The sequence below is a fragment of the Squalius cephalus genome (genome assembly GCF_949319135.1).
Source record: "Squalius cephalus genome assembly, chromosome: 6".
Taxonomy (NCBI): Eukaryota; Metazoa; Chordata; class Actinopteri; order Cypriniformes; family Leuciscidae; genus Squalius; species Squalius cephalus.
The window spans coordinates 5173832-5193088 of record NC_137127.1 but is presented as its reverse complement, the minus strand read 5'-3'; the positions used below and the strand labels follow the sequence as shown (position 1 = coordinate 5193088).

Sequence of the window (19257 nt, the reverse complement as noted above, 5' to 3'; positions counted from 1 at the left end):
GAATACGGGGTCATTGAAGGACACGAGATCATGTGTTTAAAACGCATCTGGTCCTGCTAAGTGGCGGAAGTGTGGCTCTGTACAGATGTACCACTGAATACTCCTCTTACTTTGTGTTGCAGGGATGCTTCCAGCAGGACCCAAAAGGGAATGGCGGGGAGTTATTACCAACTACCACATTTTTGTACAGTTTGGATGCTTTTTCCTGTAAACCACAACTAAATGAGTTCAACAAGATGGACCTATTATTCTAAAGCACAGATAGTCTTTTTAAAAGGCAATATCATCAGTATTTTGCGAGAACAAAACCAGAAGGCGCTAGCCACGCCGAGACTGAAAGAAAATTGTGGTGTATATTGATGAGGGAACATCTGAGAACTGCTCACTTCCATGAACTCTCCATTAAGAAGAGACTAAACATATCTCAAAGGCTGACTAAGAGCGAATGGTCATCAGTTTAAGAGCGTCAATGTTCCTTCACGTCTTACAGACTGATACTTAAACGTAAAGAAGGGAATGTCTTCTTTTTTTATATAATATGTATTATTAAGTTTGTTTTTGTTGTTTACATCACTGTCTTGCTAGCACAGCACTACTGATATTTTGCCTCGATACAAGTTCAGCGTCACTCTGCGGTGTTAAACCAGTTCTATCATATTACCAGGGCTAGCTGCTATACTGGATTTAGCGATTACAAGGTTGTAACACGGTCCTCATGATGACTAAGACCTAAATGATATGAATAGCACTTGAATTTGTTCCTCTGTGTCCATTGTTCCTGTTAGGACATGCGTTGTAAATATAACTTAAAGATGAACAATCAGAGACTTTAAAATAAAGTGATCTAGCGTTCAACAGAACAAGCAATGTAACTACTGTATTTGTACTTCAGTTTAAAGTAAGAATCCATAGTTTTAGTTTACTATTACAACATTCATAATACTTCACTCATGTTCACAGAGGTCCTACCAAAGGAGACGGAGCTGATGGGTATAGGGTTTTACAATGTTAGTCCTCAGTATTAATTGAGCTAGCCTCCAAAAGCAGCACAGAGCTCGCCTCAGTAAATATTCAGATGTATTTATGTGTCAAACCGAAGCTTTGGGCTTTGCGGAGGAAATCTGTCTTGAAGACATGTTGCTGTACTAATGAAGCTAAAGCCGAGACACCTGGGAATCTAGAGCGAACAAAATCTCTGCTTGCAAAAAGCAAAGCTATTTTCTTATATATAAAAAACAAAACCTATGAGCATGTGAATATTTAAGGCACATCACTGCACTTGTACAAAAAAATCTTAACATGTACTAATATTATGATACATCTGACCTGATTAGCATTAGACTAAATTTGTGTATCTCTTTAAGCCGTGTTTTATAGAGCCAAAATCGTTTATTTCGAATGATCCGATCCTCTTTAGATTCTGGTGTCAAGGGAAATCAGGTCTCCTTTAGGACCCCAAGTAATACCATTGACTGATAGAACTTTTAATGTGTACTCTCCTTCGTGCCTGAATAAAATGACTACAAAATCACGTTATATGTCATTTAAACTACGTTAAAATTACCATTTAATGTCTGTTTTAGTTACCTTACATACTAGCATGGCACACAGATACACAATTAGCCTGATTAGCTTACACACTGTGCACTTACCCTACATGTATTCACAACGATCTTTAATGTAATTACGCAAGTTAATTCATTTATTATTATTATTATTTATTAATAGTTTGTAAAGCGAAAGACATTACATTATGTCAAATGTGTTTTATTATGCACTAAACAGTAAGCAATTATATGCATATTTTAAATTAATATAATTTGTGTGTACTTATAACTATTAAAGGATATTTTTGCTGATATTCAATCAGCCTTGTATTGTTACAATGTTGGTAGTATATGATCTTTTAATAGCCAGATGGTGACAAATAAACAGGGATTTCTGGGTGCAGGTAACATGGAGAAAGAGTACACATTGTTCATTTATATATACTAACGACATTGCAACAATACAGAGCCAGAGCATAGTTGATGGAGACCTGATTTCTCACGACATTTTCTCAAATTGTACAACAAAACAGCATTAGACCGTTCGCTCGGATCGGATTTAATCCGAGTGCGAAGGAAAGGAAAGGAAAAGTGTATCCTAAACACCTACTGCGTCAGTAGAACGGAAGTTATAAATAAATAATTTATGTTTAAATTATACATTTTTCAAAATCAGCCATTTTTCTGCATGTTTTCAGGTATTTATTAACCACAGCATGGTCAATAGGTGGAGGGTGAATGCCACAACACGGTAGATTCACAAACAAATTCATAGTTCATTTTAAACTACCACTAGGGGGCCAAGGGCGACAGTCGTAGACAGTGAAAAGTTGGCTAGCCGACTTTGAAGATGCGAAATTTCTATGGACACTGCAATAGTTGCAATATGACATCACACTCTGCGGTGTCGTTTTTTAATATTTCAACAATACATCAAAAAGGTAAAAAAAAAAAAAAAAAATGCAATCTACTCCACATTACTGCAATCCTGCAGATTTAAAGTTTGCGTTCTTTTGTTTCAGCCAAGAGGTGCAGTGGCGTATCAATCTTCTATTGGTCACACTTGATACGAATTTGAATCTGACAAAATGTAGTGCAACCCTTTAAGTATACTTCGTTTTTTACCCATATAGGGCATGTGTATGGAAGCTTGTTTCCACCACAGAATAAAACATTTTAAAAGATAAATGTGACTTTTTATCTCACAATTGCGAGTTTATATCTTGCAATTCCGCTTTTTTTCTTGCAATTGCGAGTTTATATCTTGCAATTCCGCTTTTTTTCTTGCAATTGTGAGTTTATATCTTTCAATTCTGACTTCATAACTTCCAATTGTGAGTTTATATCTTTCAATTCTGACTTCATAACTTCCAATTGTGAGTTTATATCTTTCAATTCTGACTTCATAACTTGCAATTGCGACTTCAGAATTGCAAGATGTAAACTCGCAATTGCTAGAAAAAAAATCGAAATTGCGAGTTTCTAGGTAAGATTAAAGGTAATCTCGCAATTTCGATTTTTTTTCTAGCAATTGCGAGTTTACATCTTGCAATTCTGAAGTCGCAATTGCAAGTTATGAAGTCAGAATTGAAAGATATAAACTCACAATTGCATGGCAATTACCTTTTTTATTTTTTATTCTGTAACAGAAACAAGCTTCCATACATGTGTACCAAAAATCACAAAGAACCATTCTTGTTTATTATAAATAATTTATCAGTGCCCTCATAATCTTTAATCAAAGATTAAAGGCGGGGCAATCTGTCACTCACATGAGATCCACCAATAGCAAATTACAACCATCCAATCAATTCCTGATGGACAAAATCAAGTCCCGCCCTACATTTTTCCTTGTTCGAGAAGCCGTTTCACTGGGATATACGACACAACAGGGAAGGAAAGACTAGCGCAACTTCCATTTCATGCCGACTTTAAGCGTTCGCATCAAAACTGAAATATACTTTGGGTTTTAGACTGGCTTCAAGTCTCATAATATTGGTTAAAGTTTTAAAAGCAGCAGCAGCAGTTCATTGCAGTCCTCTGCAGAATCTATAATAAACATACTGTAAACACCTACGGCATGAAAAAACCCTTCTTAACCCTGAGCACAAAAATGAAACAAGATCTCCAGCTGTTTCATGTTTCATCTGGAAAACACATTTACGGGTAATGTCGAGTTTTGCTGCATTACTTGTAGCTTTACATAAGCAGTGTTTAAAAACAAAAAAACATGGTCAAGCACAAATACTTCATATGTCTGACCGTAGACCATTCTTTGAGGAACTAGTATTTTAGCAATGCCATTTCAATGTTGTCAAAATATTTGAAAGGGTTAATAACTCTTGATACTTTAAAAACCCATAATTAGCTCATCAATCAGTTGTGAGTCTTAGGGTGAACAGCACATGTTTAATGGAAAAAATGTCCTCCTAATGGGATGTGATGGATTATTGCTCTAGGATGTTTCAGGAAAAGCAAATCCTTTGTAATTTCTGAAGTTTGTGCGAATCAAAGACTTCCCTGAGCACACACAACCCTGTGCTCTTATCTACGGCTAACAAAGTACCACATCCCTACTGCGTTTCAAAAGCCTCTTGAGCTCACGGAGGCCTTCAGACAATACACACGCAGACTGATGAAGGACAGGCCATTAAACTGAAAGAACACTTCTATTTATTTATTTATTTATATCTTCTTTTATTGTGCAATTAGCCCGCTCAGTCCATTAAAATATGAAAACCATAGAAAAAAAGGTTTTATTTTTGACTGTCTTTCTGGCCACACTTAATCGCTTTTATTTGATTCAGATCTGTGTTTCCAGCACTTCATTAGTCTGTGGTCACAAGGGTCAACTTCTATGCCAGGTTTGTTTTCAATTCATGCTCTGAAAAACCACATCCACCCTTTCTTTCCAGAGCACATGAGTGCATGTCTGCCAACAACACAAGACAGTTACTGTCACCTGTTAGTTGCCAGAATGAAATCGTTTGCTTTAGAACATGAACACAATAGCAAAATATAAAGATGACATTTAAACATGTGAATTCATTCTTTAAAAAAAATGCCTTCTAGCCTGTTTTTTTTTAACAGCTGCATCTGTTTGTGTCAGATGCTGCCACAAAATCCCCACTTAATGTATCGTTGAAGAAAAACAACTGTTTATGTATTTATTCTATATTGATATATTTATGTATTTATTTACATTGCAGAGTCTTTACTTATGAAGCTGAAATATAAAACGCCTGCATCTGTTTCTTTCTCATCCTTACGAAACACTGGCTCACAAACAGCACAGGTCCATGTGTTTTCTCATTCTGCTGCTGAACTGGGACTTGATCGATGGACTGAACAACACACGCGGCTCATTAAAAGCTGTTGACGAAAACCAACGTAGGTCATGACCTGCAGCACAAGCCTCCCGTTATTAAGGACATCTCTCCTGATTTCCAGATCTATACATCTGATTCCAATACACATTAGCACAGTTGTATAACCATCCAAAATCATGCCAGGTTGTTCGGTCATTTATTTTTGTAAAAGTGATCAGATTTTCCACATTGCCCACCAAGTGCTTTTGCTGAAATGAGTATGTTTGCCCAAAAACACCCACCTTCATCTTCTCTCTTAATTGCAAGCTGCAAAATGAAACTTTTTTTTTGCATGTTGCTCTTGTAAATGTTCTTATTTTTGTTCCACAGATCATCTCAGAACGAAAGAGAATAAAAATGTCAGAAAATAAATAAATGTGTTAGGAAAAAAGACAATGTGGTTTGAGTTATTGAATGTATTATTAATTGTTTTGGTTTACACATGCATGTAAATCAAATTTACAATTTTCAGTGATATGTTTATCACTGAAAATTGTATCGTACTTCGTCTACTCTTTAAACAGCATTGTCTAATGGAACACTACCCAGATAGCACACGTACGTCTGCAAGATGTCTGTTACAGATCACTTCATCTGGAAAGCATCTGCTGTTTACTAACATCTGATAGACATCTTCAAGATGTCAGTTCTAAATCATTACATCTTAAAGACATTTTCTAAACGTCTATTTGACATCTGACAGGAAACGTCCTATAGACGTATTGCAGATGAGCAAACACTCTAAAAAATACGTCTTCCAGATGTAAACGCACATTAAATAGACGTCTCCATTGCGTCCATTGATGGCATTCAAGTCATTTTCGTCAGAGTAAGATGGCGGTGTGTACTTTCTCTTATTTAATTACACAAAAATACAGCAAGGTTCTACTCTAGTTCTAGAAAATGAAGAACAAAAAAATGTGCATCAGGTGTGCTTTGTTTTATATGTTTTTAATCAATTTATGAAGCCACTGCAAACTTTATCGTTACATATTACATAGTTATATTATAATGCCATCATCATATTCTGTGCAGGTAATTAGCTTACTTCGCTGTAAATAGAAAAGCCTGACAATATCACTGCTAAATACCTTTCGGTGTGGTATTCCGCCATGTTTCTCACTGACACGCCCACAACTCGTAAAGATCGGAGTTTAAAGAAAATCCCGAGCTTCCCACTGGTATTTACGACATTGTGGTGGCGTTCGTGTGCGTTCAACTCGTAAATACGATCTATACGAGATGACTTGAACGCACCATATGGAAACAGCTTTCTTACCTGTACACGACAGCGTTTTGCTTTAGCTGACAGAACGGCAGTTTCTTTCAGTTTTTCCCTCCGTTTGGTCTAAAACACTGTTTGTGGTGATCCAGTTTGAAATCCCATATTTCCATATGTGTTTCAGGTTTTATCCACGGCCTAAACGCACTGGAAACTGAAAGTAACTCACTCCCGCTAAACGTTTACTCTTTGAAGTCTTGCACTCGGGAACAATACAAGTCGACACCATTATGACTAAAAGTTTGCTAAGAAGTATTTCCTACTAAAGCAAGGCGGTATTTTGACTGGTAATTGTATCCATAGCAGACTGGTGGAAGTGGCATTGGATGGCAACATGCCCAGTGCATTATGGGTGTTGTAGTATTCCTTCCTATTTGGCGAAAGGAAAGACAAAAGCCTTTTTACTCTGTTTTCTCTAGTCAGGCAGCACCAATTTAAATATATATATATATATATGTATCACCTTTATAATGAATAGGCAGAAGTTTTATTTAAAGCCCATTCTGACAACGGTGAAGCCAGCTGTGTTACTATAGTAGAGTAATGATTAGCCTACCTCTGAATGTTGACTGTTTGCATGTGATTAAGCCAGGATTAGGCCTTAGTTCAATTAGGACATTTCAGTTGCTTTTATAAACGTGCCTTAGAAAAAACAATACTGGTGTGCATCTTGACACAAAACAATAGTATATTTCACGATATTTCAGTTAAAACAGCTCAAACATGCATTTTAGTCTGAGATAGCTTAAGCCTTGCCTGTGAAACCGGGGGAAATGCTGATCGCAGCAGTCTATTAATGTGTGAATAGTCATTGAAAATTATCCAAAATATATTGTGTATAAAACAGGCCCAAGAGAATAGAAATCAATGTAAGTGGGGGACCTGAGACAAATTAGAAGAAAATCAGTGCTTTTGAAAGAGCCATGCCTTTGAACACCACAGAAAATGTAATGGCCCAGGAAAATATTCATAAGATCTGTTGCATCATAAAACACCAGGCAGCCGACAATCTCTAACAGTCAGACTCAAGCTGTTGTTGTGACAGATTTCATCAAATCTGCTCTAATGTTCCTGTTTGTACTCATCATTTATGCTAATCAGACCCATGGCTATATGGCACATACAGATTTGAATATTGTTGTTTTTATGTTCCTTGACAACATCTAATCTGCATTCCAGATTCTGACTGTCATTTAACAATCAATGCAACATCGCACAAAAATGTTGTTGCTAAAAGGAATTTACTTTGACAAAGAAAGTTGAACACCTCTTTTGGAACAAATAAAGAAATATTCTGCATAAAAGGCCCCTAAAATACCTGATTTCTCTCTGACAATTTGCCAAGCCACCTTAGAGAACTGTTACTGTAAAACTGAGACAACAATGAGCATCAGAGACTCAACGCCCCAAAACAGGGAATTATTAACAACAACAGAAGCCATTTTAAGAATCGTCAGGAATACAATTGAGCTAAAATATGAATACTGAATATATATTTAATTTGGTTGTGATACTATGAGAAGATCTGACGTCTGATTAAGCTCAATGTTCAATCATTTACAGGAAGCAGAGATGATATTTGTTATCTTTTATGTAGAAATCTGGGGGGAAATTTGCTTCAATAATAGAAGAGAAAGAAATGTATCTGATCCCCAAAAGGTCAGTGATTACTGGAGTGATAAATGGAGGGAGCTCACAAGAACCATTATGAGTAAATTGCCTAAAAATGGGCTCTGGCAGATTTGACCTTTGTGTGATTGTGTAATTGCTTTGAGAGCTTTATACCATGCTGAATGTAACATACAAACAGCTTCAGCTTAACAGAATAATTGTTGGTAATATGATTCGTGATATGATTTTCCCTACGAGTCCAAGGTACAAAGATACAATATTGTAAGATTAAGTCACAGGGTTCCTGTGTAGCGCCAGTGAGATTCTCATGAATCTCTCAAAACATGTCCCTGTCATATCTCACCCATATATAAATATAAATACATATACAAATTAACAAATTTTAAAAGTCACTTCATTGACTTTGCCATCCTCTGCATTTAAGTTAACGGTTCACTCAGCCCTCATCAATAATGAGCCTCCACAAGACACTGAACATTATTAATCTGCATAACACTTCAATCACCACCAGTTATTACATATTTAAAGCCCTTTGTGGTCTCCATAAGATGTAGGTTACGACCATAACACAAGGCAATATAAGAACTTCATTATATGAGCAATTACATTTTATGAGCATCTTTATTGTTTAAAATACAATTTACAATCCCCTAAAGTTAATCAGAATACATCTCAAACACATCATGTTGTCATCATATCATGTAACAGTTGAGTGAGTCTCACACAGAAAGTTTAAGTTAATTAAAAATCACAGCTAAACATGTTGTATATATACTTACTAAATGGCTCAGTTTGGAGTGGAAAGTCTAAAGGTAATGATGCACACAAAAATAAACATTTCAAAAGCTTGTGTAACAATCACTTTCAGTGAGTATTAGTGTTGTTTATGGAAGAATTAGAAATCAATGATGATCGTTTACAGTGATTTAGAAACCCATATTCCAAAGATACTGACCTTAATGATGTTCTTATATCACAGGATTTACTCAAGATTTTCATGAAGAAACGCTAGTGACTGGATTGTTAACACTATGCCAATATAATGATACTGTATTAGAACACTTGCTACATTAGGCCAGTGTAGTAGATCTTCAACCGTTTTCCACTCCTCCTTTTACAGCATTTTCCAAGGCACAAAATGACAGAACGGAGGCCTCTAGTGGCAAATATAGAGGATAACAATACATCTTTCAGGATTTAATGCAACATGAAAATGAAGAAACGGGGGGGGGGGGGGGGGAAGAGAATTCAAACAATCTGATATGTGCAAGACTTTTTCCAGTTGTGTCCACGGCCCATGGCCTATTTCTCATAGAGATCGAGTGGGTAATGCTCTTTATACTGCTGGACGTGCCGCCACATGGCGTCTTTCTGCCGGGCTATTTGAGGAATCATCTCATCGTAGACGTCAGTGAACATCAGGTCGGGGTGGGGCTTCAGACGTTTCTCGGCTTTCTCGAAGGCCACCATGACGAGTTTGCGGGACTGCTTCCTCCATGCGCGCTCCTCGTCCTCGTCCCACCAGCCGCGGGCCGTCATGTAGTGTCGCAGGCGAGAGATGGGGTGGTCCTGCTTGTCCCAGTAGTTCACCTCGTCCACTGAGCGGTACGCAGAACTGTCGTCACTGGTGCTGTGATGACCGATCCTGCAGCGGGAAGAGGAAATCATTTCACAACACTAGGGATGCACTGATATTTCAGTAAATGAAATAAAAACTCTTAATGTGAGTTGTAAGGGGTGTTTTTTTGGGGTGTGGACTGATGGGGCATTGAACCAGAGGTTACCCCGTGAGTCAGTCCTAGAGCTCCTCCTGTCCAATTTTAGGGAAAAATCGGGTCCATCGGAGACGGCCAATGGAATTCTTAGGCACACCGAATAAACGCCACAGTAAAACTATATGCAAAATAAGATACACCAGTGTTTTGCCAGATGAGAAGTTTATTCTATGAATCATCTTTTTACTACTTTAATTCATTTTACTCTAATTCATTTAATTTATCTATTTTAATTCCTTTTATAACTGTTTTAATTTCCCTTGCTTTTATTTTGTGTTTATTTTCTATGCAAATACTTTGAATTTGCCATAGTGAGATTATTTTAATTTCTTTTTATGTAAATCATTTTGAATAACTCTTTTAATTTTCCTTGCTTGTGATTATTTTTATTCCTTTCTATGTAAAGCACTTTGAATTGCCATAGTGTATGAAATGTACTATATAAATAAACTTGTCTTGCCTTATGTAATAAACTGGCTGGCCAGAAAAAGGTCACTGTTTGGATTTAAATAGGCAAATGCTTAAGAGTCTATGATTGGATCATTATTGCAGTGATTATTATGTTTCTAGCATGTTATATGTTTGGCAGCAGTTCTTCTAACTCGAAATTGATGGAGTGTGTAGCTTTTAATTACTAAAACAACCATGTAGGAAGACACATATAACCAAGGACTTTGTTATACTTGTAAGACTGGAGAAACTTGAAGAACTGGAAGAGAGGGCAACTCTCTGAGAGAACAAAGGAAATTCACATTTGAACTCACTCGAGCACTATCGAGACGCACAAGTCTCACCTCAGATTCATCCTAATCTACATCTCTATCCCTCTTCCTCCATCCTTTCTCCCTCATGCTGAGATCACCAAAATTCACCCAAGAATCTATATGGTTTAATGTGAATAATTATCATACAGTATTACACATGTTTGGTATCATTTGAAATGTCTCAGTGCGACTGGTACAAAGGTCTCTTTCCCAAAGAATTAAAACAAAAGGGTAATAAAGTTTTTAAGAGTTTAGGGATAACTCGCACACAGAGGAGGGTGGGTCTTCCAGGCAAATGGCCTCCTGCTCTCGAAAGGTGTAAACTCAATGCAAATTCCCATTGATAGCAAATGTTTCCATGTGAAAATATGTTTCTGTCTATATAATGAAGTGCAACAAGAGACTCAGCGTGATTCTCTAACTGAGATCAGCCCTTGATGCTGAGAGTGGCCGAGACTCTCAGCATCATGTACTTTCTAATGTCAGGTTCGCATCTTTTCGCTTTATTCCAGAGCATTTGATGTTTTGTATTGATTATCTTTGAACTAATTATGTAATTGACATGATACATTTACCTGACATAATAAATTGTAAACATTTGATTTTATTCTAACTGACTCTGACATTATTTTCAGTAAAGAGTTAATAAGAATAGTCAAACATTCGCTCACATTTAATGATGCACAGATATCATTAAAACCTTTTCATTTATGGAGTCAGATGAAATAACGAGGTAATACATATGAAAAAATGTATTTCATTTAATCAAATTACTTCGCAAAAACCTTCACCCGTGTTATTGGAGACCGCCCATTGGACCGATATACGGGCTTACTTACTAAAAGGATTCGCAAGTGTGCAGAGCTTGCGCTGAACAAAAACATTGCTGTTTTTAGTGGATTCTGACTAACTTAATCACGTCTGATTGGCCATTGCGTTCACACGCCTTTGACGCTCTTCACACAAACACCCATGGGAGCGTTTTAAAGCGGTCCGCTATCAGCGGATAATGGTAATGCAGACCGGCAGTATCATCACAATAAATGATCAAATCTTTGGCGGCCGGCAACATATTTCCAATGCAGAAAAATCCCTGATAACAGACCGACCACCCTGGGATCCGTCTCTGTTGTCTCTCGTATCACACTTGACTTGTGCTCTTACACTGTACCAAACAATCAACCTGGCAAGAAGATGAACATTATAACAATAGTACAGTACTATTAATTAGGGCTGGGCAATATGGACAAAAAATGTATATCTCGAAAAAGCTGTTGTAAGAAACTTGCATCAAACGTGACACGTTTTTCCCCCAAGCAATAGGCTAGTTCTCTCCTACATATTTTATGCTGCTTCATAAAAGCCTACATTGCAAAATACTGTGTTGACAAATAGGTTCACAGTGCATCTCATAGTGTTTTCTGCTGAGTTTGCCACTCTACATACAGTAAAAATAGGCCCAACCCCTAATGGCACAGACGTATTCTCCTCCAGGTCTACAATGTGCCACATAGGCTGTTTATAGCTAATAGAAAATCCTGTTCCTTATATTCAGCTGATTCTTGTAGATAAACTCTACCTGTAAGTCATGGCTTCAATGAGGAAGGGCTGGTTTTCAGCCACCGCTCTGCGTCGCGCCTCCTTCGTGGCGTTGTACACTGCAAAAACATCATTTCCATCGACACGGATCGACATCAGACCATAACCTGGACCTCGAGCAGCTTTTGACCAAAATTGAGAAAAAGAAAAAAATGAGGCCAATGAAATGCAGAGATTCACATGGGAGACTGAGGCGAACAGTTACTTACCAATACCATCGCCTCTATACTGCTCATTGGTCGGGGTGGATATAGCATAACCGTTATTACGGCAGAAGAATATGAGAGGACACTCAAGAGTGGTGGAGAAATTAAATCCAGCATGTGCGTCCCCCTCACTGGCCGCCCCCTCTCCGAAGTAACAGATCACCACACGGTTTGTGTTCTCCCGCTTCACTGCGTACGCCGCCCCGGCCGCTGATACAGACACAGATCAGAGCTTCAGATTTACACTACTGTTCAAAGAAATTCATACTTCTGTTCAGCAAAGATGCATTATTTGAGCAAAAATGAGAGTAAAGTAAAGAGTAATGGCTGCTAAAATGATTCATTAACTATTGTTCATTAAAATAGGAAACAGTTAAATTCTAATAATATATTACTGGTTTTATTGTTTGACAGTGTTTCTCAACCGGTGGGTCATGAGTGGTTCGTGGAGTGCATAGTCAAAGAAATAACAACAACAAACATAATTCTAAATATTTTTCAGATGCAAGACTTTTATTTTGAAAGATGTGCATGAAGCTGTTGACTCTTCTGTCAAACGCAGTTTACTGTAAGTAAAGAGTAAACAAGTAAACATGTTTTAGTATCTGCTGTCAGATGAGATGTTGTCCGGCTATATGTCAATGTCATTTTAACGTTATTTTCATAACTGGTTACAAAATAAAAAGCCTCTCACCTCAGGAAAATGAAGTTTCCTGTCCTGTCAGGTATTGTATAGTGCTCAATATGGAGGTATGCGCTGTATGTCACTTCACTATATATAAAGAGCATATTAAATTACGTCATTGTTACTTAATGGGTACGTCGTGTGTTAGCTGAGAAGGATCTGCATGATGTTCTATCCGTTCATCAGGATCAGTGACAATGTTTTATTAATAGTTCATGTTAGTATTGTGTATCCAAAATGCCACTTTATTTTCACTTTGTGCTGTTTTCTATAAAATATATAGAGGTGGCTCATACCAACTTCATTGTATTTACAAAAACTAGTTTGAGACTGCTATTTAATATACTTACCTTATATTGTACATTCATCAGTGTTAGTGATATTCTTACAATTTATGTGTATGTGATGTAAAGTGGGACGGTACATTTTTGTGTCGTGGTTTTTTAAATTAGCTTGGTTCAAACTCCTAAAACTTTGGGTCATGCCTTAATGACCATGGGAAACTGTGGGTCAGTTGAGAAGCACTGACATAAGAGACGTCTTTCAAAAACATAAAAATCAGACCCCAATCTTTTGAACAATAGTGTATATAAATACTCTTGGTGTTCTGTGTAACAGACATGCTCACTTCTTACCTTGGGGGATCTGAGTTGCAAGTGGTGAGGAGATGGTGACAAAATTAAGGTCTTTGCAGCCATAGTGAACTGGCATTTGTCGGCCCTTGCCAAGGTCATCTGCGTTTGCGTAGCACTGTGCCATGAACATATCCAGAGGGAAGCCTCTGTACATCAGTACACCTACAGAAATTCAGATTTAGTGCCATATCAGCATTCAAAGCTATTTTCATGACAAAAATTCAATTACAAAAATACAAATATCATAAAAATACAATAAAAACCAAACAGACAAAAACAGCAAGTCGTATTATACAAGATCTTTTCCAAAATTCAGGAAAAAATACAATTAAATTGAATAAAATATTACTACATAGTACAATTGTGTTAAATATAATAAAGAAATATTATGTTAAGTCAAATATTAATACAAAATGTATTAGTTCATCAGTGTTGGGGAAAGTTGTGTTACTTAGTTACTTTTTGTGGAAAGTAATGCGTTATTACTTTAGCGTTACTGTTTCTCATCTGGGCTGGGCTTGTGTGTTTGTTTTCAGTAACAAAAAAGGTTATATTTATGGCAAATGTAAAGGCCCTTTCACACCGTGAGATAAGCCTCAGGCTGAAGGAGATGCTAATTGACGTCTGTACAGTAGAGGACGCCGCTCAGACTAACCTTTCAGCTGTTCTGGATCGCGGAAGAATAAGAAAGTTTAACACTCTTACTTCAGCAAACACATCATTGCTTAATAAAGTGAGATTATGCCGTCTTCACGTGCTATCGAAAATTGATTACCAGCTCATCACATTCAAGAGTTTTGTTGTCGAGAAGAAAAGGAATCATGGAGGACACCAGGTTTATTCTCGCCTATTTATTGGGGAAATCTTATTAAAGTAGAAAATTATATTAACTGACAACCATCTAGATAAGTTAGCTTGCTGACAATTTTGTTAATTTCTCTCAAACTAGTGCAAAATGCCCGTGCAAAATCAGTTTTTGAGTGTGTTTTTAGTAATTGTTGGTTTGGTGTGTTTGAATGCTCATTGTTACAATTACACAGCAAAAGTTCAGTGACATTTTTATTTGTGCATGGTAGAAAGCACACAGTGAACTCCGAGAAAACGCTATGCTTGAGGAAACAGTTTGTGAATAGGCAACTACAAATGATGCCCGTGAAAGAGACTGTGAACGCATTGAATAGGATATGTTTAGTTGGTGAATAGCATAGGCTACTATTACACAGTAGCGATAACGTTAAGCGCACCAGAATGAAATATAATATTCAGAAGTAAACAGCATAGCTGACTTACAGATTCAGTTAACATCCACAAATGAATAAGTGCGTTGATTCAGGGAGCAGTGCAAAGGGCCCGTGCAAAATCAGTTTTTGTGAGCTGATCGCCGTCAAAAAAGTTCAGGAGATATTTCTTAGCGATGGCTGATTTCAACAGTTTCAATATGATAAAAAATAACTTTTATATTGATTCAATGGATTAATTGCATTTTGAAAAAAAGTGTCATGAATTTATAGCATTTTGGGGAAAAAATAATCAGTTTACCATCTAGATAAGTTAGCTTGCTGACAATTCTGTTAATTTATCTCAAATACAGGCTATTTTCATTGTGTATAAAACACACAATATGCTTTAAATGATTATTCATATATGTCAAATATGCACTACTTTAACGACAAGCAATACATGTTCACATTTATCTAATCATCTATAATAAGCATTATGTTCACACAACGCCTCTGCACTCACTCCTGATTTCTCTCAACATGCGGACAGGAGAGCTGTCAGTCAATGATGAGAAAAGGTAACTTGCACTACTTATTTGAAAAAGAAACTCAGATATGTTGTTTTGCATTACTTTTACTTGTAACTTGAAAAAAGTAAAGCTAATTACATAACTCATAATGCAAGACGCAATAACACAAGTGCAAGACTTATTAATGAGAAAACTGGGAGTATCTCCAGCTTGTAAACATTCTCACCAGCTTCTCTGTATTGTCCGAAGACCAGATCAGCAGGGTCAAGAGCTGCAGCGCTTCCAATATGTGTGCCCTCCTCCCCGTAATTGGTCATGTAGAATGAGATACGGCCCTTCAACACAAATGCGTACCAAACTTAAGCATTATAAACTTTCAGATGTCATTAAATTTCATTTTTACGATGGAGTCGGTATGACACTGAAATCCACTGCATCGCTCACCTGCCTCTGAGACTCGTAAAGAATACGATCCATTGTGTTGAGTAATGTCATCTTCTGATAGAAATTCAAAACCATCTCTTTTGGAAGCTGAAACACAAGCAATGCTGTGAAGTATTTATTAATATTAATGTTTATTCATTTCCACACATTATGCCTGTGTGATTTCGGCAAATCCCACTTTATGACATGGATCTAATAAACTTGGGTACGACATGTATGTAGACTGTATGATGATGACACCTATTGAATCGTAGGCTACGACGCTAGTTATTATAGAAGAATAAACCTAAGTCATCAGCATGAGCTCGTGGTGAACAAATAGAGCAAGAAGAATCGCATTGGCATTTGTGGTTTTTATGAGTGAAAAGTGAAAGAGGAAAATATGGATGCGATCATGACTGGGGAAAAGAGGCCAGCTTGGCTTTTCACTCTTGCAAATGGAGCTGGAGGTAGGGGTGTGCCGGTTTCAGAATTGGTGATGACGGTTATGACATGAGTCAAATGTGACGGTTCGTAACATAACCGTCGTCGGGGGGGTTGCGACGTTCGTCTGTTATAGGACAACTTAGTTTGAATAAAATTAATATTTGTGTAGTGTTCAATGTTGTTATCAATAGAGATACATGGATTGGGTATTAGTTCTTCCGCAACTGCATCACAAAACTCTTCATCATCCGCACCAACGTTTTTTGACCAGATTTCAAAGCCGCACCCGCCCGACATCCGCTGATTGTTCTGCGGTCTATGGACGATGCAATGCTCTGCTGATGCGAGCCGCAAGAAAGCCCTTGTCTGTTCTAGAAAGGATGCAGCAAAGATATTTAATGCTAATGAGGCATAGGCCTACGCTGAGTTTCATTCATTTACGATGAGATGCGCTCTAGTTCAACTTCACAATGCAATGCAAGTGAACGCGGCGCATCGGAGCCTCAATGTCACGGTTATTATATTGTCTCCTGCACGCTTGCTTTTTATTTATTAAATACATGCAATTGGTTGATGAAACATTTATTAAAATTAAGATACAATTTGTACAAAACGAAATTCGCTTTAAAGAAAGGCTTTCTACAAAGCAAAACTTCATTAAGTGGTAAAAACCATGTCTCCCGATTGCAAATGTTCATTGCTAATGTTTATTATTGCAAAGGTTTTTCATTTGTTTAATAAATCTCATAATGATGGCACATCACTATATCATAGCTTTTATTTCTATCTCAAATGATTGCCGGTCGGTCAGAGGGTACTTGGCAAAGAATCAAATACAGTTGGAAACAACGTAGACCATTAAAGCTACACTGTGTAACTTTTTTAGTTGATTCTTAGCAAAAAACACTTAGTTCTTTCAAAAATATATGTGTTCATTAATGTATATTTATTTCTTTCAAGTAATAAAGTATTCTCGTAAGTTTATAATCTGCCATTGAAAGTACATACGGGTGAGGGGTTCGAATGCCGGTCGCCATGTTGCCCCTCCATCTTGAACCTACATTAGCCAAAGAGGGACATACTAGTAAATTCAAGCTTCGCCTTTCGTGCGTTACACTCAGTGACAGAGACGAATGCGAGGGGGAGATTACTCGCGACTGCCGGCAGATTTGAAAGATTGCTGATGGAGGATCACACCTATTTTCGAGGACATGTAGCAGAGTATAAAGAGAGAATTAAAACGTCAACGCGACAGGCAAATCAGCAAGACCAAAGTCAATATTGGAGTAACTTTTCCCAGATGGAAAGAGCTCATGAGGAGCAAAGATTTTAAAACGGATGCCGAAGTTGCCTGCTTTCTTCTCGCCAGGTAATTCAGCCTATTTGTGTAAATTCAAAGTTTTATAGTTGCTTGTCTAACCATAGCATGGTTGTGCATAACGCCAGAACGACCTCTAGTATAACTTGTGTTACTTTTCCTCGCGTCAATGGTGAAAAAGTATTGTTTACCTTGTAACATAATTCTGTGCTGCGACGGATCACAGGTGATGAATAGTTTTAAAGGCGCAATTGGACGAAGTCGAACTGGAAGCCATGTTAATCTTGGAATAATACGGCCACCGTAGGAGTTAAAACACCCTCGAAATTGAAAGGAACAGAAATTAATATTCACTGGGTAGTCATATACAATTTCACCGCTAGATGGGGGAAAATATCACACAGTGTAGCTTTAATAACACAGACTGTTAACAATTGTTTTTAATTAGTATTTAAACATTCTCTATGATAAAAAATGTTTGTAAAAAATATTTTAATAACACGGTTTTGGCGGTTATAGAGTTGTAATGACGGTGTTCAACTATAACCGTCAGTCTCACGGTTATATACTAACCGTCACACCCCTAGCTGGAGGAAAGTAGTTTTAGGTTTTAGCGCCATGTTGCTTTGATCAATACGCCATTTGATTTTTTTTCTGTGATCTGGGACAGCCCTAGTGATGGGTCGGTCATGAACGATTCGTTCATTTTGAACGAATCTTTAATATGAATCGGGACTAGCGAGTTATCTCAGAGAATGATTTGTTCATTTTGTGTTGACCGCGCATGCGCAACATCCAATAGGTTCTGTACTGGAAACAGGAATGATTAGTTCATCTCTCGAGTCTTCGGGTTCGGGTCCGAGTCTTTCATTCTTCCTGTCAGTCCCATAGAGGCTATGCTGTCGGTACTGGAAACAGAAATGATTAGTTCATCTTTTGAGTCTTCGTCTTCTGTCACGTGATGAACGAATGACTCGAACCCGAAGTTGATAGACTCGAAACATGAACTAATCAATTCTGTATCCGGTACGACAGACTGCAAAGCTCAGTTTATGAGGATGTCACGGGATGAACGAACGGCTTCGGGAGGTGAGGTAAACTAACACACTGCATAGCCTGAAGACCAAGATCAATTAATTAATCGTTTCTGTTTCTCATAATCTGGCCTTTTCCTTGCTTTGCAATTTTTTTCTTATTCTAAATGCGATCAACATTTGATGTGTTTGGGAAATTTGGCTAACATGTAACATTTTAAATACATTCTGCTGAAATGAACGAAATGACTCAAAAAAAGATTCGTTCATTTTGATGAACGAGATTCAAAGATCAGTGAGATGATCCGAACTTCCCACAACTAGACAGCCCAAAACCACACAATGTGTACCAGGCATTAAACAGAGTCCACACCTGAGGATCCTCAGATGGATTGATGATCTGGCCCTGTCTGTCCATCACTCTATAGACAGGGATTCCTGAGATCACATTGGGCTGGATAAACTCCAGATGATCTATAAACTCTGCCGAGGCTCCAGGAAACTGAGGCTTCTCCGCTGAAGAGTCAAACGGCTGCTGGCCAAGAGCTCTCTGAAGACAGACAATCAGGGAGGAAAACACTCAGGTATCAGAGCGGCTATGCATTATGATGAGATCTGATCACATATTTTAACAATCGGACAAAAACTGCTGCGAAATTCTCAGCTCACTAGGCTTTTAACAGGCCGTTAGGACCTAGTGATAAGATCTTTTATTTTCCCTTTGTTTTGTTTTAAAGGTGATCGGGGTCGACTTTTGATTTTGATACAGCTTTAAAAACTTAAAGAGAGAAA

General features: G+C 37.5%; 2 protein-coding genes across 5 annotated transcripts in view; one reads left to right on the top strand and one right to left on the bottom strand.

Moving 5' to 3' along the window:
* Nucleotides 1-5295, top strand: part of b3gat1a (beta-1,3-glucuronyltransferase 1 (glucuronosyltransferase P) a) — a 32430-nt gene extending 27135 nt beyond the window's left edge. For all 4 annotated transcript variants that reach the window (XM_079873980.1, XM_079873977.1, XM_079873978.1 and 1 more), the window contains one exon: nt 123-5295. The gene's annotated coding sequence lies outside the window, so the exon portion shown is untranslated. The remainder of the gene's footprint in view (nt 1-122) is intronic.
* A 3126-nt stretch (nt 5296-8421) lies between these two features.
* Nucleotides 8422-19257, bottom strand: part of bckdha (branched chain keto acid dehydrogenase E1 subunit alpha) — an 11690-nt gene continuing 854 nt past the window's right edge. The window contains exons 2-8 of the mRNA XM_079875121.1: nt 18839-19015; nt 15688-15774; nt 15470-15578; nt 13494-13655; nt 12177-12383; nt 11948-12089; nt 8422-9474 (exon numbers count right to left, since the gene is read on the bottom strand). Coding sequence (XP_079731247.1) covers nt 9132-9474; nt 11948-12089; nt 12177-12383; nt 13494-13655; nt 15470-15578; nt 15688-15774; nt 18839-19015 — 1227 coding nt within the window. The 3' untranslated portion in view covers nt 8422-9131. The remainder of the gene's footprint in view (nt 9475-11947; nt 12090-12176; nt 12384-13493; nt 13656-15469; nt 15579-15687; nt 15775-18838; nt 19016-19257) is intronic.